This window comes from Stegostoma tigrinum, chromosome 15, assembly GCF_030684315.1.
Source record: "Stegostoma tigrinum isolate sSteTig4 chromosome 15, sSteTig4.hap1, whole genome shotgun sequence".
NCBI lineage: Eukaryota > Metazoa > Chordata > Chondrichthyes > Orectolobiformes > Stegostomatidae > Stegostoma > Stegostoma tigrinum.
Window position 1 is genome coordinate 35,217,105 of NC_081368.1, and position 25,734 is coordinate 35,242,838.

At 41.1% G+C, this 25,734-nt stretch overlaps 1 protein-coding gene across 5 annotated transcripts in view; it reads left to right on the forward strand.

Moving 5' to 3' along the window:
- Positions 1-25,734, forward strand: part of LOC125458751 (synaptotagmin-like protein 2) — a 99,129-nt gene that overhangs the window by 22,179 nt on the left and 51,216 nt on the right. For 3 of the 5 annotated variants that reach the window (XM_048544350.2, XM_048544352.2, XM_048544353.2), the window contains 4 exons: positions 5,963-6,461; positions 9,224-9,375; positions 21,913-22,006; positions 24,063-24,150. In XM_048544350.2, the coding sequence (XP_048400307.2) occupies positions 6,340-6,461; positions 9,224-9,375; positions 21,913-22,006; positions 24,063-24,150 (456 nt within the window). In that variant the 5' untranslated portion in view covers positions 5,963-6,339. Of the gene's footprint in view, positions 1-5,610; positions 5,632-5,962; positions 6,462-9,223; positions 9,376-19,273; positions 19,348-21,912; positions 22,007-24,062; positions 24,151-25,734 lie in introns of those variants that run through there. The other 2 variants (XM_048544354.2, XM_048544355.2) reach the window with 2 other exon arrangements.

Consider the following 25,734-nt stretch of genomic DNA (forward strand, 5'->3'; position numbering starts at 1 on the left):
AGTGGAATGCCTCGTCGTGGGGGCGGAGGTGGAGGAATTGGGAATAGGGGATGGAATTTTTGCAGGAGGGTGGGTGGGAGGACCACCACCCACGCCCTCCACCTCCTCCAGGACTTTCAATTCCCCGGCCCCCAACACCTCATTTTCACCATGGACGTCCAGTCCCTATACACCTGTATTCCGCGTGCAGATGGCCTCAAGGCCCTCCGCTTCTTCCTGTCCCGCAGGCCCGACCAGTCCCCCTCCACTGACACCCTCATCCGCCTAGCCGAACTCGTCCTCGCCCTCAACAACTTCTCTTTCGATTCCTCCCACTTCCTACAGACTAAGGGGGTGGCCATGGGCACCCGCATGGGCCCCAGCTATGCCTGCCTCTTTGTAGGTTACGTTGAACAGTCCCTCTTCCGCACCTACGCAGGCCCCAAACCCCACCTCTTCCTCCGTTACATTGATGACTGTATCGGTGCCGCCTCTTGTTCCCCAGAGGAGCTCGAACGGTTCATCCACTTCACCAACGCCTTCCACCCCAACCTTCAGTTCACCTGAGCCTTCTCCAGCACATCCCTCACCTTCCTGGACCTCTCAGTTTCCATCTCAGGCAACCAGCTTGTAACTGATGTCCATTTCAAGCCCACCGACTCCCACAGCTACCTAGAATACACCTCCTCCCACCCACCCTCCTGCAAAAATTCCATCCCCTATTCCCAATTCCTCCGCCTCCGCCGCATCTGCTCCCACGATGAGGCATTCCACTCCCGCACATCCCAGATGTCCAAGTTCTTCAAGGACCGCAACTTACCCCCCACACGTCCTTGACCGCGTCTCCCGCATTTCCTGCAACACAGCCCTCACACCCCACCCCCGCCACAACCGCCCAAAGAGGATCCCCCTCGTTCTCACACACCACCCCACCAACCTCTGGATACAACGCATCATCCTCCGATACTTCCGCCATCTACCATCCGACCCCACCACCCTAGACGTTTTTCCATCCCCACCCTTGTCTGCTTTCCGGAGAGACCACTCTCTCCGTGACTCCCTTGTTCGGTCCACACTGCCCTCCAACCCCACCACACCTGGCACCTTCCCTTGCAACTGCAGGAAATGCTACACTTGCCCCCACACCTCCTCCCTCACCCCTATCCCAGGCCGCAAGATGACTTTCCACATTAAACAGAGGTTCACCTGCACATCTGCCAATGTGGTATACTGCATCCACTGTACCCGGTGTGGCTCCCTCTACATTGGGGAAACCAAGCGGAGGCTTGGGGACCGCTTTGCAGAACACCTCCGCTCGGTTCGCAATAAACAACTGCACCTCCCAGTCGCAAACCATTTCCACTCCCCCTCCCATTCTTTAGATGACATGTCCATCATGGGCCTCCTGCAGTGCCACAATGATGCCACCCGAAGGTTGCAGGAACAGCAACTCATATTCCGCTTGGGAACCCTGCAGCCCAATGGTATCTATGTGGACTTCACCAGCTTCAAAATCTCCCCTTCCCCCACCGCATCCCAAAACCAGCCCAGTTCGTCCCCTCCCCCCACTGCACCACACAACTAGCCCAGCTCTTCCCCTCCACCCTCTGCATCCCAAAACCAGTCCAACCTGTCTCTGCCTTCCTAACCTGTTCTTCCTCTCACCCATCCCTTCCTCCCACCCCAAGCCGCACCTCCATCTCTTACCTACCAACCTCATCCCACCTCCTTGACCTGTCCGTCTTCCCTGGACTGACCTATCCCCTCCCTACCTCCCCACCTATACTCTCCTCTCTCCATCTATCTTCTTTTCCTCCATCTTCGGTCCGCCTCCCCCTCTCTCCCTATTTATTCCAGTTCCCTCTCCCCATCCCCCTCTCTGATGAAGGGTCTAGGCCCGAAACGTCAGCTTTTATGCTCCTGAGATGCTGCTTGGCCTGCTGTGTTCATCCAGCCTCACATTTTATTATCTCGGATTCTCCAGCATTTGCAGTTCCCATTATCACTGATACACCCTTACTCTACCATGTTCTTTTTAACCTGACCCAAGCATCTGGTTTAATATTTCTTATCTTGCCAATAAGCAGTATTTTGCAAGAACTTGGCCTTGAATGAACCAAAACTTGGATTAAGTACAGAAGCTAGAAGTAAATAAATCACATGCTCTGTACATGCGTTACCTTGAAAACCAAACTCCAAGAGTTATTTGGAAAAATTCAGCAGGTCCAGCAGCATGTGTGAAGAGAAATTAGAGTTAATGTTTCAGGTCCTGTGACCCTTCCTCAGAACAGGACCATTAACTCTGATTTATTTTCACAGATGCTGCCAGACCTGCTAAGCTTTTCTAGCAACTTCTGATTTTGTTTCTGATTTACAGCATCCACTGTTATTTCATTTTTTTAATCCAAGTATTATTTAGCAATTTTGAGTTATTTTAGTCCATATATTTGTTCTTGTTTTGAGATCGGTGAATTGCTAATCTTTACTTGCTAAGATTTGTTGAATTACTTAACATTACTGCATTGAGCAGATCTGTTTTCAGTGACTTACCCTTCTCGTTTTTTTTTATTCACTCGTGAGACATGCGTGGCATTAGCTGGGTGAGTATTTACTACCCGTCCTAGTTGCTTTTGAGGTGGTGATGGTGAACTGCTTTGTTGAACCACTGCAGACAGCGTGCTGTAGGTAGACCCACAGTGCAATTAGGCTGGGAATTCCTGGATTCTGACCCAACAACGTCAAAATGTATTTCCAAGTCAGGATAGTGAGTGGCTTGGAGGGGAACTTGCAGGTGGTGGTGTTCCCATGTATCTGCTGCCCTGGTCCTTTCAGGTGGGATCGGTCCTGGATTTGGAAGATGCTGTGTAAGGATCTTTGGTGAATTTTAATATCCACTATTAAGTAAAATATATTTCTTACTTCTGACTAGCTTTAGTGGAAGTGTCACTTTAAAAAATCATCAAAGATTTTGTTGTAACTGCAACCATTATATGAGTTTCAATACCTGTGCTAACTATAGACACTATACATTTGTGTAGCTTTTCCGCTGCCCACTTCAAGTTATAACCCCTTCCCTTCAAAAAGAGAAATGCAAAGAAGTAAAGGCCTGTTACAACCTTAGGGATTGAAGTTGCTTTTAGTTTTATAAGTATCATTTGTATTTTTGAAATAACCTTATCACTTTTACTAAAGTAGCTACAGCAGTAATCTTGCAATTAGGTAACCTTGATCTTGCTTAACAGCAAAGCTACTGGTTACTTTTTATATGTAATGCTCAAGAACTAAATGAGAGCTACATAGAAGCTTTTACAGATTCTGAGCTCACAGACCACCCAGAGGACATCCCTGCTGTGATTGTGACACCTGATTTAACTGTTTGTTTACAGCAATGAGTTTGGATTGAGTTTTAGGGGCAGGAATGAGTACAGAATCAGGGAGGCTGTCTTGGAATGGAGAGGTGGTTCAGAGGAATGAGGCCGTGAATGTCTTTGGTTCCTTTCAGACCTTTAGGTGTGACTCCTCCCAACCTCCTACCTGCCCTCTGGATAATGGCAGCTTTGTTTGTTTAGTATGTTAACTGACACCTACAGTCTTAAGAAAAATAACTTCCCACAACTAAAAATTACTGCAGAAAATACTCAAACTGGAAGTCAACTTCTTTAAAACAATATACAGTTTTAAAAAAAATTGTGTTGTTAGCAATTTTCTCATATGGAAGGTACTGGGTCTTCAGATTATCAAGTTCAGGCATGCTGATGATGGGATTAAAAAATGCAGAGCCAATCCCTCATGTTGTGTGTAGAGACATTTATTTATGATGCAACATGTGGATTTACCTACAGCTGGTAAGGACAATGCTAACTTTTGCTTCAAGAACTAACCAAAGTCTTCATGTCTGGAACTTTTCCATAACAGTTGTATCTGTCCTTGCATGCACGCTGTCATCATAATGAGAAATCAATCTTTTTTTTAAAAGCTTGTAAAGAACTGGAAGCCGATTTGTTCTCACTGTTTGCTGCTTTCTGGTCACCCTGCCCTACTGGTTTACCTGAAGGTACATTCAAACAAAGGAAAGGTGTAGAAATTATCACTCATGCTGACTTTTTTCAGCTCCAATTTGTGATCACATTAACATCGATCAGAATGCTGATTTATTCTGTTTTAAAGGAATTGCAGAAACTAATATACAGTGAATTCTTCCTCTGAATTTGTGAACTAAACAGTTAATTATGAGCAACTTTGTCATAGAGAATTTGGTAATGTTTCAATAACAAGTAATTACTGTCTGGAACTGTTTGGGTATCTGAAAAACTGGGATTTTAAATAACATTCAATGGAATTTTACTGGCCTCATGGTGTAGGCAAGGGGGCAGGAAGGTTGGCAAAATGACATGGGGAGGTATACCTGGCATTTTCCTACTATCATGCCATTTTGATCAGTGATGGGAAAGCTGGCAGACAGGTATGGGGAGGCGATCTGATGAAACCTGGTAGTCTGTCAGCAAACACTGGGGAGACAGCCTGCTTTTATTGGATAATTTGTGACCTGTAGAGGGGGTACTCCAGCAGCAATGACTGTCCGTGTGGCATTTCTGTGTGGAACCTGTCTGCCTGATCCTGGAATCCCTAAACCCCATCTACCTGTCTTTGAGGATGCAAGTCCATCAATTGCTTTATTTCAAAAATATACTTTATTCACAAAATATCTTTATAAACATAGATAGCCACAAGGGCAGTTTGATTCTGTGTTTCAGTCAGCAGATGCAGCCCCTGCTGGCAGTGCCTCTGATGAGCTCCCAGTTCCCCGGTTCGTACCTGTCGCTCTTGGGCATAGCCACTCCCCTAATAGATTTGGCAGCCTTGGGCACAGCCACTTAACTGATCAGGTTTGGATGTATGTCTCTTGAAGACCCCACCATGAGGTCGCCTCCCACTTTCAGATGTGGTGGCAGGACTTCAGCTTCCTTCATAAACGCAGCATGTTGAGTTTTAAACTCAGTTTAAAAACCAAATTCTGGAAATGGCTGAAGGGGCCACATTTCCCTGTTCAAGTTGACAGTTCAGGAGTAGGAATGGGCCTGTTACTGCTGTGTCGGTGTTCTAACATTGGAGTACCCATGGTCAGCTGTATTATAAGTTGGGAGCAGGGGAAAGCTATTTTGTCAGCTGTCGCCCCACCCTTTCCCGATCCTCTCTGATGATGGAGGATGAACCTTATGCTGTCAGACTTTGAACCCGTTGGACTTTGCACGGCATTAATATGACATGAGACTTGATAGCTTGTCAGTTTCCTAACCAAAGCAGGTTCAGGCAGAGAATAAAAATTCAAATGAATCTCCAAGAAAAACCATATGATAGTTATCTTGTACTGTCTGTGTATTTGAATAGAGTGCATTTCAAATTTAATTTGCTGTCTTAACATGTTTTTCTGTACTTCCCCTCCCCCATGCATCTGTAGACACTTGTTTTCCTTAACAACCAGGCTTAGAATTAAATGCCAGTTACACTGTTTGTCTTCTTGTGTTCAGTGCCAACTACTTGGTAATCATGGTCGTGTTGCAGTTCAACCCTTGTCTATAACTTAAACCCAGTCAGTTTAAGATCGTTGGGGCCTGCCTCTCTGATGTGATATACACCTGGAATGTTTACTGGGTAATTTGATATTTTTCTGTGACCAGTGGGATTTTCATCTGGACCAAAATATTATGCCTGATTTTAAGTGTTGGAGACTTGAGATATTTCTCCTTTATCCTACTGGGACTAAAGTTGATTTGTTCAGGAAAACTAGCAGGAAATAACAAATGTGTCAAGCGTTAGTTGCTTTTAAGGTTCCTGTTATATTCTGTTGCCTGGTGAAAGTTGTCATGTTTTATGTTAAAGCTGATATGTAAGTACAATTTGTTGTTGAGAAGATGTATTGAGCATAATACATGTTTTAATGTATAAATACTGAGGCAATAATCTGTATTTTTCTTGCTTTTAGGTGCATTTGGATATCTGAAGCTGATAATAGCATTACCTTTTGTGTACTACTAAATGATTCCTACAGGCTCTTATGAAAATCTAATGAAGCTTTGATCAAAGCCCTCTTAATCTGCAGCAAAAGTCTGATCATTTCTGTATGTGGACACTTTGATACCAATCTGGTAACCAAAAGGCCGAAAGCTATTAAGGAAACTTGATACTGGCTGGAAAGGAATTGCTGGGATTTATTATCTAACTGCATGTACAATCAACTCTGATCATGCAGGATTGGTTTGAATATTAATATTCTCAGTGAATCCAGCAGCATCTGGAATCGTGCGCTGCTTTGCGTTTACAATAACACCAAACCCCACCCTCACCCTATGCAATAACGGAATGAAGGGAGTGATGGATAGTCCCCTGGACCTCAGTTTCTTGACAGAGGATGAGTATCAGATGCTCTTGAAAGTTATTCAGAGGGATTCTGAACTCAAGAAAAAAGACAGTGAACGAATCAGGTGAGGCCCTGTTTTTAAATCTTAAAAACAATTGTAACCCAGTCTGTATTGATAATTGTTCTGTGTTGCAGTGTAATTTTCACACCTACATCCTGGTGTACAATTGCTGCTTTTGAGACATTACTACAGACTCTGTGTGAATGTGTATCTGACAATACTCCCAACTGAAGCACAGAGTTGATTGCAAGCCAAACTTTTCTTGTTAGTTCTAATCTTAATTCTTAAACTTCCCTTCAATTTTTGTGCTCAGAAGTGATCTTAAAAATAGAATACAAAAATGTTGGCAGTGTTTTGAGATGCACCAAAAAAACTTTTGTAACAAAATCCTTTTATTTAATATTTTGTGTGTGTGTGTGTGTGTGTGTGTGTGTGTGTGTGTGTGTGTTTCAGGGCCATTTGCTCAGCTTGGTCAATATAGCTTAGCACTGTCTTATGCTGAGTATTTCCTAATCTGTTGCTAGGTTGTCATACTTCTTGGAAGCAGTCTAGCCCATAAACATTTTATAACAGGAAAAAGCCATGTCGGCACATTGTGCTAATTCTTCTGACAGGGACCATTTCAAAGCTCAATGACTTTATTTTATGGAGTGGAGAATTGTGTACAAAATACAGGTCCCCAGGCAGACTTCTATTCTTGTTCTTAAAGTATAAAACAATAGGTCACTGAGGCAATGATTAAAACTATTTTGTTTTATAACTTAAGGCAAAATGGGAGTCTACATTTATGTTTCCCAGCATTGAGCAATTACAATGCAAATGATTTGGGTAAAAATACTTAAGATGACTTTCTCATTGCTCAGTGCTGGGAAAGACACCCCAGTCACCTTACAGCTGATCCCAAGAAAGTGTTCCCTCAGTGCTCCACCTATGACCTAAGCTGCTTGCTCTTTTTAAAAAGTTAATATGCCATGATGATCTTCTATATAGTTTAAGGCACTTGCCGTATTTGAATGAGAATAGACCATGCACACACATTGTTTCAAACAGCAGATTGGAAGTGCTTCTGAACTTGAATTTGACTAGCAAATTGCTCCCGATCTCCTAGTCTTTAGGTTGTTGGAGATTGGACATATGAGTAAAGATGTTCGTTGGAATGCTAGTGAAGTGCCAACTTGTTGACTTCAAAGTGAAATTACAAAGGCAATTTCCCTGTTTTCCAAAAATTCAGCGACTCTGTGGTAGAGTCAGAGTCTTTGGACAGTTACTTACCTGCATAGTTGGCCAGAAAATACTGTTCTAATGTCTGGGTAACCATTCCACTGATCACCCAATCATTTACTTAGAACCTGTGGGATCCACAGACTTTTCAGGTCAAAGGAACTATGACTAAGTCTGACATCCTGGCTACCACCCCAACCTGACTATATTTTGTCATGGTGGTGGTTGCTGGCTAGGCCAGGATTTGGTGAATAGGTGTGGAGGCTTGTGCAAATCCTTGAGGTTAAATTGCAAATATGGAAGAACTGAAGCAGCTTGCACAAGTTCAGGACTTTTCAGTAGGGGCTAACAGCCACTGAGGCCTGATTGAAGCTCTGTGCAAATGCTTCAACTCTTCAGGATAAGCAAGCTGCTTTAGTTCTTCCTTATTTGCAATTTCACATCAAAAATGGACCCCCATCTGTCACCATCCCTAACTAATACCATAGCCTTGCTACTACTCTGTATCCACCTGCCACTTTAACCACCTGTCACCCTACCAACCTAGCACCTATTCGCTTCCCTTCCTAGTCACCTACCACCTTATCACCTCTCAACCTGTTCACGTACCCACTTAACTACACATTTTACCACTCTACCCACTCGCTCATTTATCCAGTTACAAACATTCATCCATCACTAACATTTACTCTGGTAATTTAAAATAACCTTATGGCAGCCTGTGCTGTAAAAATGGAATCTGTTCTGCACCTGATTCTCTTCACTGTTCTCTGCATGGATACCTGTGCCAAGCGAAGTTTCTGGCTGTTGCATTGGAATTCTGGCCTTTCAAAACACGGTCATGTAATTGCTCAGTTCTCAGTCTGCTCAGCAATAGGCAGCGCTTCTGACGCTGATCAGAAGGTTCGGGCTATTATAGTGCAGAAACCCTGCTGATCAAACTGATTTGGAGAATCTTTTGAGCCTGTTTTAGTAATAAGGCTTATAGCTTCAGGCTAATCTATCTCATAAAAGACAGTTCCAACATTAAAGTGTAATAGTATCATGTATTATGTGGTAATGACACTCTGGTGGAAGCATTATCCAATTTATTGTGTGCCGTACAAACCTAACATTAAATTGAAATATTAGTTCATAGCTTGTTAAAATGGAGCAATGTTTCAGCCACCAGTGAAGCTTCAGCTGCACGTTTGCTGTCTCGCAGTTAGATGTTGCCTTTAATTGCACACTGGAATTTGGAGGAACAGACCAGAGTTACTCCTGTCACAGGTGGCCTTGAAACATTCTCTTAATTAATAGTGTATGCACACCATGGCATTGATCAATTAAATATATGTGCTGTTGACTCCTTTTTAAAATCTTTTAAGTTCTGAAATCTAATTCCTAAGATTCACTTGTGAATTTTGGTTTGTGATTGACTATTATGCCGGTTATGGCGACGCACTTGCAAACTTGCCAAAGGACAGCCTTACTCCCTCCTCCACCCTCGCCGCCTTGTAAGTCTCCCAGCTTTACTGGGAGATTGTATGACACTGGAATGCAACTTTTATATGTGAGGAAACTGAATCCTGTCTGTGTGAAAAATCTCTACGCTGTCATTGCAGGACAGCACAAAAATCCATTCAAGATGAAAAAAGAAGGAAGCTGGTTACTGGACTGTGGTTTGAGGAAGTTAAAGCAAAACGTTACCGGAATTCTTTACTTGGAGTGGACCTGATCAAGGCATCAGTAAGGAGGAAAACACCCATAACATACGGTAAATTATTATAATGGCATCAATCAAGTAAACTCCTCAATATTTTAACTTTGTACAATGCATGCAGGATCCTGTGACTAATGTGAATTTTGGGGTAATTTATATATTTTCCATCAGCCATATGAAACAAATATTTGAAGGTTAATATTAAAATTATATTTTTGTAACAAACTATAGAAAGAAAAAGTGTATAGTGCTTTTTGTGACATTGGAAATCTCATCTAGTGCTTTATAATTAATTAGTCTTGTGAATTATAGTTGTGGTTTTGATCTTGGAAATGCACAAGCCAATTAGGATTCAGCAAGATTCCACTAAGAGCAATGAGCTGTGACCAGGCAATTTGTTTCAATGTTGTTAGTTGAAGCACAACTGTTATCTGGATGCCATGCTCCTCAAATCGTGCTGTGGGATATTTCATAGCACAAACAAAAATAAATCAGTTGATGATTGCTTTCGTATTTTAAGCACTTCTATCATTTTTCAAGCTGTTCTCCATATTTGTAGTTCCTCACAGCATTGTCCAAATGACTCTCCATCTCGACCTTTGTAAGGCTTAAAACATCTTTCCCATGGTGTGGCGCACAGAGCTGCATACAGTACTCCAGTGGTGGTAGCAGCAAGCTTTTAACACAATCAATATTATCTCTTGGCTTTTAATTTTATGCCTGTTGTGGCAAATTCGGTGGGTTGAATCTTATGATTTTTGGCTAAGTACAAGTTGTGTTGAGTTGTGGTTGATTGATTTTCATTGCGAGGATCAGTGAGTTTTCTTACCATATTGTGCAAACTTGCCTTAATAATTACCTATTGTGCACCTGTAGCATCTGATTTCCTCTCTATCTTACCATGTGCCACTCCCACAATGGCTCGGCACTCAGCAATATCCCAGAATTCACTGGCATCCTTTACATCCATGCCATCTGCAAACACCCCTTGTGCACGCGGACAAGCACTGTCAGTTCAGATCTGCCCTGTATAGCTCCTGACATGGTAGATGGGTGAAATCATGCCCCCAGTTGATAGGCAAGGACCAGGAGGCCCTGATGTATGGGATGGTGCTGACGTAGGACTTCCTCCTGCCCCAGGACCAGCAGCAAATGCCATGACAAAGATTATACCAGTCTTGTACAAAGTTGCCACCTGGGTTGAAGCAATCTCAATCTTTTGCAGGAATGTCCAGCATTGTAGGAAGAAGGCCAATTCCTTTCTTACTCCATCTCTGCTGCTGTATCCACCTCCCACCAAAGATCTTGCTCTACCATTCTCAATTGCCTGCAACATCTCTCCTACTTGTTCTCTCTCATCACTAACCCTGTATTCCCTCTGTGCTGCCTACTCTTTCGCTAAGGACACCTCCCCTCCTGAGCCAACAGTAATAGCAGTGCCACCCAATTTCTACCACTCTCTCGTTCCAGGAGGAAAAGGGCAGGAGGGTAGAAAGACTCGGGGTTGGTGGTGTACTGCCTGTCATTCAACTCCTCACTCTTTGAGGAGAGCATCCTGAATCTGACTGCCCTAAAGGGTACCGAACTGATGTCAGATTCTGCCCTTGACTTGCTGTGCTGGGACCCCTGATCAAGGCTATCCTGGGCTATCCTGAGCTTCCTGGCTTTGTGTCTGTGCTTAACGGCAAGACAAGACAGCAGTAATACTAGCCTGATCTCCCTGGCTGAGGGGATAAATTGCAGTGTAGCAAGGCAATGCAAGGCATGGATGCTGTGAACATTCAGGTAGCCTCAGTATGAGCGTACATTATGACAGTGGACGAAAGACTCAAAAATACAGCTTGGTCTGGTCCATGAGCAGGGTGTGTGTTCCTGAGCACAGTGTCCTTGCTGCAACATTACAATAATTGTTGCTGGATTGTTCAGTCTGGGGTGCAGGGGTGAAGTACAGAATTGACCTCAAGAAGAATCAGAGATGTGCCATCAGGGTACTCAGAGGCTGGCATACATCAGGTGCCAGTGTCCTCGGACATGGGATGAGTGTGACCTGTACTCCAGCAGCATGATCTGAAATATTTGTGTCTGGTTTCCAACACAGAAGCCATTTGGAGCAAGTGATGAGATGAACCCACCAGATACGTGCTCTGATTTCTAGGTTAAGTTTTTCCAATGTCAGGTTGGTTGGATGAGTTAAGTCTGGATCCTGAACATTAATGAGGCAAGTTGGGTCATCTGAAAAGAGCTTAAACAAGTGTTAATCCCTGCCAATTGACAACTCCCTGGTGAAAATGTCACCACATCGCATGCAAACAGCATAAAAGAAGGAACGAGATAATCTTGATGTTGATATGGGTCTCACTGGACCACACAACTCACCAAAGCCCACATTGTTCATAACTCTAAAGATACCATGCTTTAATTCCACAACACTGAATCCACTTCCATTCAGAATATGTTGACTTTTTTTTAATTGAAATGAATAACTTCACAGAAAGTGAAATTGAAATTCATCATTTTTTATCTCTTCTCTCTCTTCTTATCAATGTTGGGGTCATAGTGGTCTACAGCATAGAAAGGACCCTCAGTCCTTCAAGCCTATGCCAGTCAAAAACAACCATCACAAGAATATTGAGGGTTTTTGATTCTACTACCTAAGTCCTTCATAAATCTATATCATGTCCCCCTTCAGTCTTGCCTGCTCCGAGGAAAACAACCCCAGCCTATTCAATCTTTCCTCAAACGTTTTCTGAACTTCAGTGGAAGAGTAGCATACATGAGCAATGTGAACTACTGCTCACTATAAGGTAAATTTACTGCTACATCCTCTTCCAGGGTAATGAGCTTCAGGTCCTGTTTGGTGTTGTGTGATAAAGGAAGACCACTTGGTAATGAAATCAGAGGCTCTTGTCTTCAACAAGATGCAGGATATTGCTGGATGTTATGATCACGGTAAAAATGGACCATTGGTATTCAACTTACATCATCTGCTTGTAATACCAGATATCTTTAGTGGATTAAAAAGTTAATAGAAAATGGACAAATACTGACCCAAAAATGGCTGCTGGCATCACCTGACCAGCTTGAGCCAAGTTTAAAAAGCCATCAGTAAACCAGGATCAGTCTGACCTGAAATTAATCTTTTATAAGAGGACACTAAAACTCAGATGTGTAATTCCCTGTTGATAAACACCTTTCTGAGAGTTACACATTGCGTTGAAAGGTTATCTGCAGTGTGTTCAGCTTGGTAAGCAAAGAGCAGTCTCAGAAATTTACAAATGGGCCTATATCAACAGCTGCTTCTGGTTAACAGAGCAGAGGCAAGGAGGAGTGGATTTATAAGCAAGGGCTGGAAGACAGTTTCTCTGCCTGCCTCTGTTTCAACCTCAAGAGTCAGTGTCCCGTGAAAAAGCAACTTGGAAAAATATCATTCACTGAGAATTCATCTACAAGCTTCACAATTTCTGAGGAAACTGGATAACCATTGGTACTCGGGTTTCACACTCATGGCTCCAGGCCTCTATAACATTTTATTCGGCAGTCAGAGGACAGGTCATCAGACCAGAAACATTAACTCTGTCTTTTCCTTCACAGATGCTCCCAGACCTGCTGAGTTTTTCCGGCAACTTTTGTTCTTGTTCCTGATTCACAGCAACTGTAGTTCCTTTGGTTTTTAACCTGCGTTGAATTCCTTCTAGTCTGTATAGAAACTCTCCTCTGCACCTCTCGGCCTTTGATCGAGAAGGGGTTAAGGAGATGGCACCTGATAGCCTGTCCTCACCTGGCCATAACAATGATAGCAATGATGTACAAGTTACTGTGATCTGGTAGACATTGTTATAGAAACCATATTGCGGATGAGTGGGAAGTTGGTGATTGTGCCACTCAGTCTATTTCACATGTGTCCACTTTGAAAACACACCTGGAAGGGACATGTAATATCCACCCCTCTGGTACAGAGACTATGAAGAAGACTCCGGTGGTAGATTGTACCTTTTCAAGATGTTAAACTTATCTATCACCCACTCTATCTCACATCATCACGGTGGTTGTGCTTAAGGTACTCCTCAGCATTATCTCTTTCATAACCTTACACCCCTATACACATAACCCTTAACCTTCTCCAATAATCTGCCATGTGGTCCTTTGTCAGAGGCTTTTATTAAGCCCACATCCATTACATTCCTCTAAATTGTGAGTTATTTATGTCTCTTAGTTATGCCAATCAGCATTCCACCTGCATGGAATAAGCAGCTGATTCACCCTGGGAAACTTCTCTAGACATGACCATAAGAATAGGATTAGGAGTAACACGCTCACTATTCAATAGGTTCATGGCTGATCCAACATTTCTCATGTCCACTTGCCTGCAATTTCCCTGTAAACCTTGATTCCCCCTACTGATCAAGCGTTAAATATTCACAAAAGCCCCCACAGCCTTCTGAGGCACGGAGATCCAAAGACTCTCAACACACCTGAGAGAAGAAATTCCTCCTCATCTCAGTTCTAAATTGGCGTCCTTTATTTTGAAACTATGCTCTCTAGTCCTATGCTCTGCCAAGAATGGAACATCCTCTCTGTATTTACCCTTCCAAGTCCCTTGAAAATTGTACATGTTTCAGTGAGATCGCCTCTCATTCTTCTAAATTCCAGTGAGTAGAGACCCAACCTGTTTAACATTTGCTTATGTGGCAATCCATCCATGCCAGGGATCATCCTAGTGAATCTTCTCTGAACTGCCTCCAATGAAATAATATCTTACCTTAAATGAGAAGACCAAAACAGCTCACAGTAATCTAGATGTGGTCTCACCAGCACCTTCTACAGTTGCAGTTAGACTTCCTTATTCTTATACTCCAAACCTTTTGAAATAAAGCCCAACATTCTATTAGCCTTCCTGATTACCTGCTGCACCTGTGTGCTAGCTTTCTGTGTTTCATGTACAAGTACCCCAAAGTCCCTTCTTGCAGTTTTCTGCAATTTTCTCCATTTTAAATAATAATTTTCTCTTATTCTCTCTTCCACAATAAACAACTTCATATCTTCCCACATTAAATTCCATTTGCCAACTTTTACCCACTATCTTAACCAATTTAATATCTCTCTGTAAACTGTCTACATCTTCTTTTCCACCTATTTTTGTGTTGTATGCAGTTTTGGTGACTGTATTTGCTTCCTTTCTCCAAGTCAAGAATATATATTATAAATAATTGTGGTCCTAGCATTGATCCCTGCAGACACCCATTGATTCCAGATGGTCAACCTGAATCAGAACTCCTTATCCTCCCTTGCTGTTTCCTGCCCATTAACCAATTCTCTGTCCATGTCAGTGTCCAACACCATGGGCTCATCTTATGACTCAACCTTTTGTGAAGTATCTTGTCAAATGCTTGCTGGGAGTTCAAACACAACACATCTACTGGTTCTCCTCTATTCACTCTGGATGAGACATCCTTGAAAAACTGTAATAAGTTAGTCAGCTGCAATTTACCTTTCATGAAGCCATGCTGATTACATTATGATTTTCCAAATGTGCAGCTATTACTTTCTCAATAATTGATTCCACTATTTTTTTCTACAATCGATGCTAGGCTAATTGGCCTATAACGACCCATTTTTTGCTTCTCTTCCTCTTTGAATAGGGATACCACATTTGACAGTTTCCCAATCCTCTGGTACATCTGCACAGTCTAAGGATTTTTGGAAAATGATAACCAATGCAGTGGGACAAGAATGGGATGCACTCCTAAATTCTTGAACTCACTTCTGTTCCTAACATCTAGGTTCTGGTAGCATTTTAGCCCATAATTTCCAGGGATCAGACTGTTTTCTTCCTTTCTCTTCAGGATCCAATCATGAAACCTTTACACTTTATCATTTGTTAACTGGCATCTAAATGCTTTCTCCATCAAAATATACCGCAGCTTGCTCTCAACCAATTCAGGATGTGATTTCTCTGTGGTATTCTTTTTTCCTCTTGAATACAAACCAGTGCAGAGTATTTAATAAATGTCTTTGCCATTTTTTTGAGGATCATCTTGAAATAGGCCTGAGGGAAAAAAATCTCTGAGGAGTTCTACCTCTAATTGACTTGATGGTAATGAGCATAATTATTTCAAATAATCTGAGGTAGAAGGGCATGTGGGGAAAATGTTCTTGAAATATATTAAAAGGGGATATGATACGTTGCACGTAAAAGTAAAATGGACTGGATTAGCAACAGACATGGAATTTCTTGTTAACTTCCAATCACATTTTGATAGAACTGCACAATTCTCCGGCTAGAGGATGCATAACAATGTGACAGGCCAAACCAGTTGGACAGCATTTTGCAAAAAGTCTCGGCCACAGCATTGCTTCACTATAATGTCATGTGAGTCACAGCCTGAGGCAATCACAACTTTTTAAGGCTTAGGCACTTGTTTGAAGCCAGAGGACAGGAAATAAACTCATCGCTGATTCTCAGGTCGATAAATGTGGCGCTGGAAAAGCACAGCAGGTTGGTCAACATCCATGGAGCAGGGAAGTCAATGTTTTGGGCCGAAACCCTTCTTACATGCTCATTACTATAGGATATAAAATGTCTAGACATCCCAGGATCCCAGTTGTGAAGAAGAGTCCTGACCTAAAACTTCAAGTTTCCTGCTCCTCCGACGCTGCATGGCCTGCTATGTTCCTCCAGCTCCACATCTGACTCCAGCATCTGCAGTTATTCCTATCTCCAGGACTATTGAGTGGGTACATATACCATAGAGAAGATCCGTGGCTCTGATTTTTGGGATTACTGAATGAGTAGATTCTGAGCCAATATGTTCCAGATGTTACAACTGAAGGTAGAGGGAGAAAAGAAAAATCACAAGGTTAGTGCCCCTGTTACAGTATGTCAAAAACTGTTTTCCAGTGTGACTCCACTTTAACTCTTGAAAATTACTGCAATTCCAGATGTCAACATTAACAAAACAGCATTCAAGTAACACAGTAGCATGCATAATATAATTATTAAAATTTGACATGTAATGCTAATATATAATGCATCACATAAGAATGAAATCACCCTTGAGCTGGTCACAGCAAATTCTATTTATCCACATTTGCATTCAGTATTATTGATTCATAGCAATATTACCAAGATTTTCTAAAGGCTAACTTGTTATCATTGACTATAATTTGAGAAAATTAAATTTACTTTTTATTTTATGATTAGGATTCATCCATGCTGTCCTGCCACCAGACAGAGACACAGACAGAGACACAGACAGAGACACAGACAGAGACACAGACAGAGACACAGACACAGACACAGACACACAGCTCAACTATAACATGTGTTTTGTTAACATGAATCAACTATAACGTGATTGATGAATTACGGATGCTGTTGGATAACATGAACCTTCTGCTGTACAGGTAGGGATTTTCTGTAGCAATTTCCCTATAACAGGATTTTCTATAGTGCAATTTTCTATAGTGCCAAGATACACAAGAATGCAACTGTTACATTATAGGAGAACTACCTGTAGAGACAAACACACACAGACATATAAACAAACACCATTTTGATCAGTTATCCCACACACGCATGATGTATTCAACTAATGTTAAACATAGACTATCAATTTTCAACTTCCATCATCTGATTTTATTACTGGAGACCTTCATAGGAAAAATGTTTAAAGATAAATGCTGACCTAAAATGGCTGCTGTGATTATCTGACCACAGAATGAGGCATGTCCATTGACCCCAGATGGAATAAAAGAAACCCATCTGCCCTGAGATTTTGAGATAACAAAGTGTGGAGCTGGATGAACATAGCAGGCCAAGCAGCATCTTAGGAGCCCAAAAGCTGACTTTTCGGGCCAAGACCCTTTATCAGAAAAACTAAGTTCTTTGTTGTTATAAAAAGAATGAGCACATTCACAAACTGGATGAATACAGCCAATAGGCTCTCACTCCCATCTGCTTATGAAGCACTGAGTGAGCAGGTTAAGAAGATAAAGCAAAATAATGTAAATGCTAAAATAATAATAGAAAAATACTCAGAAGCTGAAAAATGATGGCTCACATTCAACAAAATAACCTGTGACCAAAAGACACATGGTAGAAAGAGTGCAGGAAATACAGCCACTTACCACCAAGCAAGTTGTGAGTGGATACTTCAGTACAGCCAAGTCACTCTATGGTCCAAGCACTCAAGGAGCTACCCCACTGAGAGCTAATAGCGATCCGCCTCCCCCTCTCTCCCTATTTATTTCAGAATCCTCTCCCCCTCCCCCTTTTTCTGATGAAGGGTCTGGGCCCAAAACGTCAGCTTTTGTGCTCCTAAGATGCTGCTTGGTCAGCTGTGTTCACCCAGCTCCACACTTTGTTATCTCGGATTCTCCAGCATCTGCAGTTCGCATTATCTGGGCACTGAGATTTTCATGTTATCTAAAGACTAAAACCATCAAAGAATCTGTGTCAAGAGAATCTCCTGTTTAAATTATAGCAGGATGATTGCACATACTGGGCTCCAGGGGCGGTCTGCAGCTGTCAACTTGGAAGAACAATGGAGCTGACTCAGGAATGTACAGTACAAATGGACCTATAACAACAGATGCTCTGAGTAACAGAAGACAGAGAGAGAAATATAAACTGATAACAGCAAGGACTTTGCAAGACTCCCTCCCCCTACCTCTCTTAACCTCGAAGCCAGTTCCTGGTGAAAAAAACAACTATTTAACTATTGCTGCAGAACATGAGACAACAATCAAACAACTGGCCTCAGGTTTAAAATTTACCACCTAAAAGAATGTAAGGACCTTTTCGAAAAAAAACTGTATCGCCAATTTTTGCCATCTATAGCAGACACTTTATTTTAAAATTTATTAGGGGCGTGTGTGTGTGTGTGTTGATGTGTTCTTATTGTTTTTTTTCAGGGTTAAAGAGATAGTAAAATTCCTTTTCCTTATACTCAAGAAAACCGTGTAATTTGGCTCCTTCGTTTTGATATGTTTAATAATTTCACACGACACGACACATAGTCATCTCCCCGTCAGCCCGATGATGACAGACAGCATGCAAGCTCAGCAGGATGAAAGGTTTTTCCATACTAGCAATTTATTGCACTCAATGCATTAAACAGTGCAGATTACAATAATAATGATTCAGAGAGAGAGTGAAAGATTGCACAGAGCAAGGCTACAGCCTGTCATTATTTGGGACTCCATGTCATTATGTGGCTCAGTCCTGGAGCAGGTGGAACTTGCAGCTCCATTGCTGATTCTGTGACACTGACTGGAGGCATGACCCACTGCTTGGGAAACACTGCCCTGTTGCTTCGGTACTGGGTTACTTGCAGCAGTGTCCAGGAGCTCAACCTTTAATTCCTGGAATTGTGGGGAAAATCTGGGAATATTGGTAAGCGTCTCCAGCATGAGTCCTCACTTTCTGAAAGGAGGGAGAAAATTGTTTTTTATTCACATTCATTTTCATTTTTATTTATATCGGAACGGCGATAAGGTCTAATGAATGCAATTTTCAACTGTTGTATGGATTGTACAATAGGTAAAGGCATTTGTCTCTCTTCCAGAATGTTTAATTCTGTCAACTTCCACAATTCCGCAGGATTCAAGAATGCGTAGCTTTCCTTCTTCTATCTCTTTTCTTTCCTTTCACTTAGCCTCACAATTTTATCTCTTTTACATCACTCATTTTCACTTGCTGTTACTATTATGTTTTCTCTTATTTTCTCATTCTTTCAATCACTGTTGATGCCATTGGCTGGCTCTTAATTTTTAATTCTCACTCCATCTTGCTAACTTATGCTTGTTTTCTCACTATCACTCACTCACTCCCTTTCCCTTTTTCTCTTTCTTTCTCTCACTCTTTCATCACTTTTTTCCTGTGAAATGGTGACTTCAAAGTTCTCTGTTTTGCAACAATTTCATCCAGTCCTCATCAGCCTGATTCCTCAGAACAGTACTGATCAATGCTCATCACATTCAGGCCGGGAAAGAAAAATCACTAAGCAGGAATGTCACCCTACTCAGGTGATTGTTGCCTCTGAAGTTTAATATCTGGTACATTGGGACACTGATATTTACGTCTTTGTTTTGATGTTCTGACCTGACCTTCATTGAGCCCTGTGGTTTTATTTGATATCCAGCACGCTCCACGCAGTTACATAGGTCGGATGCATATACCAGATGTTCCGTTTCCCCAGCAAAGAGCTCTTTGCTATAGTTTACCCATTACATCAAAAACTAACCTCCCGTTAATACATAACATACCAAGGACATTTAAGAAGAACCTTTCAATTTGCTTAGGTGTATACCAGTAGGCTAAACAATAGGGATACTATTTATAAGTTATTTTCTCTCCTTGACGATCTTCAAGTGGAAAGTTGATTTGAGTTTGTAACTATGCCAACACAAATATTAACTAATTTCCCATAATTTGATTGGCCTATACCTCTGTGGGAATCAGATGACCTCTCCTAAATTGCACTGGAGGAAGTGAAATCCTGGGATGGAATGTTTCCACAGGATTGACTCAGAGAGAACGTGATTTGTTGTTATAACACTAATTAAACTGTCCATTGGAATTAAGCAAAAAAGGGGGGGAAATTCAAATATGGTGGTACATTCAAGGGACTGTCGATATATTTCAGGGATCATATACAAAATTAAACTAAATTGGTTGTTTGTGAAAGTCAAAAAGAAGAAACTTAAATTAGTAACATGAATTTGAATCTGACAGAAAACATGATTTAATTAGCTGGATGGGAAGAAAAGTGGGAGAGATATGGTTAGGATGAGACCTAGTTATTACACCTTGTTCACAAATTGTAGAAATCAAATTGAAACCACCAGAAACTTATTTCATATGCAACAATTGCAGTTAGCAGGAGGAGAAGATTTTTTTCCATCTGTCTGGTCTGGATGTGAATTTAGAGTCGAAAGGAGCAGTGCATTACACTATGTTGCACATAGTTCCAGTGGAGGTTGTAATTCAGGACCTTTTGGTTTTCAGTTTAATCAGCGCAACAAAGCTTCACCTCATGAACACCATAAATATTTAATGTTATGATTTGTTTAAATCTAGTACAATGGATCAGTCTAGATTTTAAATCTGTGAACTGAGAGAAAAATTAAACTTTGTCAAAAGGTGAGATGTGACACAGGTTGGGAGGGAGATAACAAAAGTTAGGAATGAATGGGTCTTGTGCGAATGGCAGCCCACTGGTGGGCACTGCAGGCATCAGTGCTTGAGGCCCACCCACTAACAGTATAAATTGCTTAGATAAGGGAACCAAATGTCATTTCTTCAAGTTTGCGGATAGCACAAATAGATTGACTGAGAGATGAACTGTGAAGAGGCCGTACAGATACTTCAGTGTGATTTGGACAAGTTGAATAATTGGGCAGCCGCAGGGTAGATGAAATATAATGTGAATAAATGTGAGACTATCCACTTTAATAGCAAAACCAGGAAGACAGATTATTAACTGAATTGTGGTAGATTGGCAAAGGGGGAGGTGCAACGAGACCTGGGTGTCCTTGTATACCAGTCACTGAAAGTAAACATGCAGATGCAGCAGGCAGTGTAGGGTATGTTGCCCTTCATAGTGAGAGGATTCAAGTACAGGAGCGGGGATGCCTTGCTGCAATTATACCAAAACTTGATGAGACCATATCTGGTGTAATTTATGCAGTCATGATCTCCTTATCTGAGGAAAGATGTTCTGATTATGGAGTGAGGGTAATGAAGGTTTACCAGACTGATGTCTGGGATGGTGGGACTGATGTATGAGGAGATTAGATTGGTTAGGATTGTATTTACTGGAGCTTAGAAGATTGAGTGGGATTCTCAAGTCTAACAGGATAAATGCAGGAAGGATGTTCCCAATGGCTGGGGAGTCCAAAACCGGGGCTCAGAGTCTAAGGAATGGAGTGGGCCATTTAGGACTAAGATGAGGAGAAATTTCTTCACCGAGAGAATGGTGATCCTGTGAAATGCCGTGACATAGAAGGCGATTAAAGCCAAAACATTGAATGTTTACAGAAGGAGTTAAATATAGTTCTTAGGGCTCAAGGATCAAAGGGTTTCAGAAGAAAGCAGGAGCAAGGGACTTAGGTGATCAGCCACGATCATGTTGAATGGCAGAGCAGACTTGAAGGGCTGAATGGCCTATCTCTGCTCTTATTTTCTACATGACCTACCTTACAGTTTAAATTGCTAAATGAACAATTTTAGTACAATATTCAATAAAATGTGGTTGATTGAAAATGTATTTTTGGCTGTACTTCGAAGTGCCAGTATTTGGTATTTATAAAGTAATTGCAGTGATTGATATTTTGTATGTGATTAATGTGTTCATAGATTTACATTGCATGCTAGCAGATTATTTGGATATTGGAACTGAGCCCAATGCCATACTTCGTTGATCAGCAGCCATTACTAAAGTGTTACATTGCTCACTCACCCCTTTACGTATTTTTTGCAAAAAATACATTTTGTGTATGGGAGATTTAAGATGTTATCTGAACAAACTAATTTTTGGAGTCATACTTCCTTTTGGATGCTTGTTAACTTTTGCTTTTGTCTGTTTACAGATGCTGCTCAGAAAAGTGAACCACAACAAAATCAGCTTTCTCCATCGTACCCTGTCCCAAGCTCATCTCAAACTGCCATATATAAAGAATCAAGGTTACTACTTTCAAATTTGTCATTACATCAAATCTTTTCAACCATAATGGCAGCTTCTGATAGAGTAGAAAGTCACCATGGGGCAGGGATTGACAAACTTAATAAGAAGAAAAGTTATTTAAATTTTTTTGAAAAAGCACTCTGCAAAAAACTGTATCCTGTTACACAAATGCCAAAAAATAAGCAGAGACACAATTCAACATTTAAAGGATGTCACAAAAGATTTATTAATTGAATGATATTTTCTCACAATTACAATGTTAATAGAAGTTTCTTTAAACAAAAACAGAACAATCCATTAGTTACATAATATGTCTGATTAGTCAAGGTTGTAACCTGCACAAAAATCTGTAAAGTGTAACATAGCTCCAGTGCCACAGATTGCAGACCCCTGCTTTAGGGAATGTTGGTAAAGTCAGGGATTTTGCTCAATGGTGAGTGTAGATGTTTAACTTGCTAACACTTTCTATCTGCACAATGAAGTGAAGATAGATATTTAACTGTGATACTTTGGGGCTGTTGTGGATAGAACTCTACCCCTATGTTAATTAGAGTTCAGGGAGAACAATAGAAAACTGGAAGGTTTTTATGTTTAAAACTATTTTGTTCCTGTGTTTGCTGTTTCTGTTTTGTCACCAGCACCCTACCGCCTTGTACCACTAAATTTTGAACTTTTTTTTGAGAGTTTGAGCCATTTGGGTTGACTTTCTTTTTAGTTCTCTGTCTTTCCTCCTATTCCCACCTTGCTGTAGGATAGCGCTACTCCTTTTCAACTGATCTGTTGGGATCAGAACATTGTTAGATGGGCAACTGTAAGTTTGAACTTATGTCCTTTTCAGCCTGTGGTGCTTTAAGTAGTCTTGCTTCGAATTGTGCTGAGATTAATTTCTGCTTGCTATTAGTTATTAAGTGGTTTGTGTAGTGTGAAAATCAGATAATGTGCATACCTAGCCAAGACTTCAATTCTTTTACCCTTCATGGAGAAGCCAAGAACTCTGATCATTAAGCACTAGTTTTATCTCAATCACATGTAAACCTAAGAAAAAGTAACATGACCACAGTATGTGGTCATTAAAAATCCATTAAAAACACTGCTATAATGAAATTTCACATTAACCAAGGAAATTATTGTTTGCGGTGGCACTTTAAAACAGTATGGCATTGACAAGAATCGATTGTGTACGACAAAAAGTTCACTCTGTGTTACTGACTAATTTCATAAAAATGCAACACTCTGCGTGCATAGTTAACTGCCCTGATAAGACTTGCGTCTAGCTATCCTACTTTCTAAAATATTTTCAAAGTGGGATTGCCCCTGCATTGTTAGTGATTTGCTAAAAATTGATCATTTGGCTTATTAGCTACACTCCCAAAAAATTCATTAGTCATTAATTTCCCTGTATCTTTCTTGGAATATTCATTGTTAACTGTTTGCATAATATATCTTTGCATTTATTGCTTGAATGGTTCAATGAAGATGAATGATAATTTTGCCAAGGTAAATGGAACAAAGGTAATCTTACCACTAGGGACTGTTCACGGTACACATTGGAACACTGCACACCCTTGTTAACACAGGCTTTTGTCAATATTTAGGTATGGCTGTCACAAGATGTATTTATGACGTGTCTGCAGACAAACTTAAATTATCCTTCAGCCAGGTACCAGGTATTTGATTTAATGCGCGCACTGATCATTATATTGACCTTGTGCAGTGCACTACTGGATTTGCCTTGACATTAATGAATTTTGAGGAATTATTGAATTTGTTTTCTTCAATATGATGTCCTTTTTTTATGGAACTCCTGAAAATGGCACATTTTCAGAACAAGAAAAATTCATGCTGCTAAGCATACAGGGCATACTAGTGAAAATCAAAATTGTTTATAGAATTGTAAATGAAGCAAACAACTAATGCTGACTTTACCACGGAATATTACCTTTTATGAACTTCCACAGCTCAATTAATTAATGACCTGGGAAGTGACGCTTCAGTAACTTGGTTGACCCCTGAACTCTCCATGTGCATTTTGTGATCTTACTGTGTTTTCTTTAGTGATTCAACCGATGAAGCCAGTGAGGAGTTTCCAGATGAGGAAGAAACAATCACAGCAAAGCGAAAGACTAAAATGAAGGATATTCAGGTAGAAAAGAAAGTATTGTGGAGTGTAGCTGGTGAATCAGTCAAATTTGCAAATGATTAACCTTCTTTACTGAAAGCAATATTATTACTTACATTTATTTTTTAAAGTTTGAACTCTCTTGAGTTTGTTTTCCAACTTCTAGCCTCCCCTCAAATCATATACTAATTCTATAGATGCCAGAAACTTTCTGGTATCTTGTCACAAGGGCTTCTTTTTATATGAGCCATGTTTTTAAAGGATATGTGGGAGTGAGGAAAGCGAAGCATTTCACATATATTATGATCTTGTCCTGACCCAGCATCGCCTTACTTACACCTCTGTGTAGGGTTGTTGGATACTGATGAGGGAACCCTGGCTGGTTTCCTTTTTAACTTCTCTTCTCACCCACCCTCCCTGGTCAGATGTTTACGATCAATTATACACATAGCATTAGAGAGTAACGTAGGAAATAGAAGCAGTGTAGTGGGCCATTCAACCCCCTCATCCACTCAGCCATTCTGTTACACGACATCCCATTTTCTCTCTCAACACAACTTTCCCCCGGTATCAGAGATAATGGGAACTGCAGATGCTGGAGAATCCATTATAACAAGGTGTAGAGCTGGATGAACACAGCAGGCCAAGCAGAATCATAGGAGCAGGAAAGCGGATGTTTCGGGCCTAGACTCTAGGCACAAAACATCAGCCTTCCTGCTCCTATGATGCTGCTTTCCCTCAGTATCCCCTTGTTCTTTGATAGCTTCAATAGCTTGGAATCTATCAATCTCTCTTGAATATACTCAATTGCCCTCTGGGATGTAGAACTCCAAATACTCACCACCCTATGAGAGAAGAAATGCCTCCTCATCTCAGTCCTGAATTGTCTACCCTTACTCTGAGACTGGTTCAAGACTCCTCAGGGAGGGGAAGCATCCATCCTGCATCTATCCTGTTGAGCTATGTAAAATCATCTCACATTTTTCTAAACTGCAGAGAATATAGACCCTTTCTCCTCAATCTCTCTTCATAAGACAGTCCTGCCAGCCCAGAGATCAATCTGGTGAACCTTCACTACAATTGTCTCTAAGGCAGGCATATCCTTCCTTAGGTAAGAACATCAAAACTGTACACAATACTCCAGATATGATCTCACCAAGACTCTATGTAAGTGCAGTAAGTTGTCTTTATTCCTGTACTGAAATCCTATTGCATTGAAACACCTTAGTTTTAAGTGACTTATAAATAAGGTCACCCAAGTCTCTTTGAACAGAAACAATTCCCAATCTCTCAATATTTAAGAAACACACTACATTTCTGTCTTTCCCACAAAGTGGAGAATCTCATATGGTCCTGCATTATACTCCATCAGCCATGCTGTTATACACTTAATTAGCCTGTCTAAATCCCTTTGAAAGCAACTTTGCATCCTCCTTATAAATTATATTCCCAAGATAATAGGAACTGCAGATGCTGGAGAATCTGAGATAACAAGGTGTAGAGCTGGATGAACACAGCAGGCCAAGCAGCATCAGATCAGCCTTCCTGCTCTCCTGATGCTGCTTGGCCTGCTGTGTTCATCCAGCTCTACACCTTGTTATCTCATAT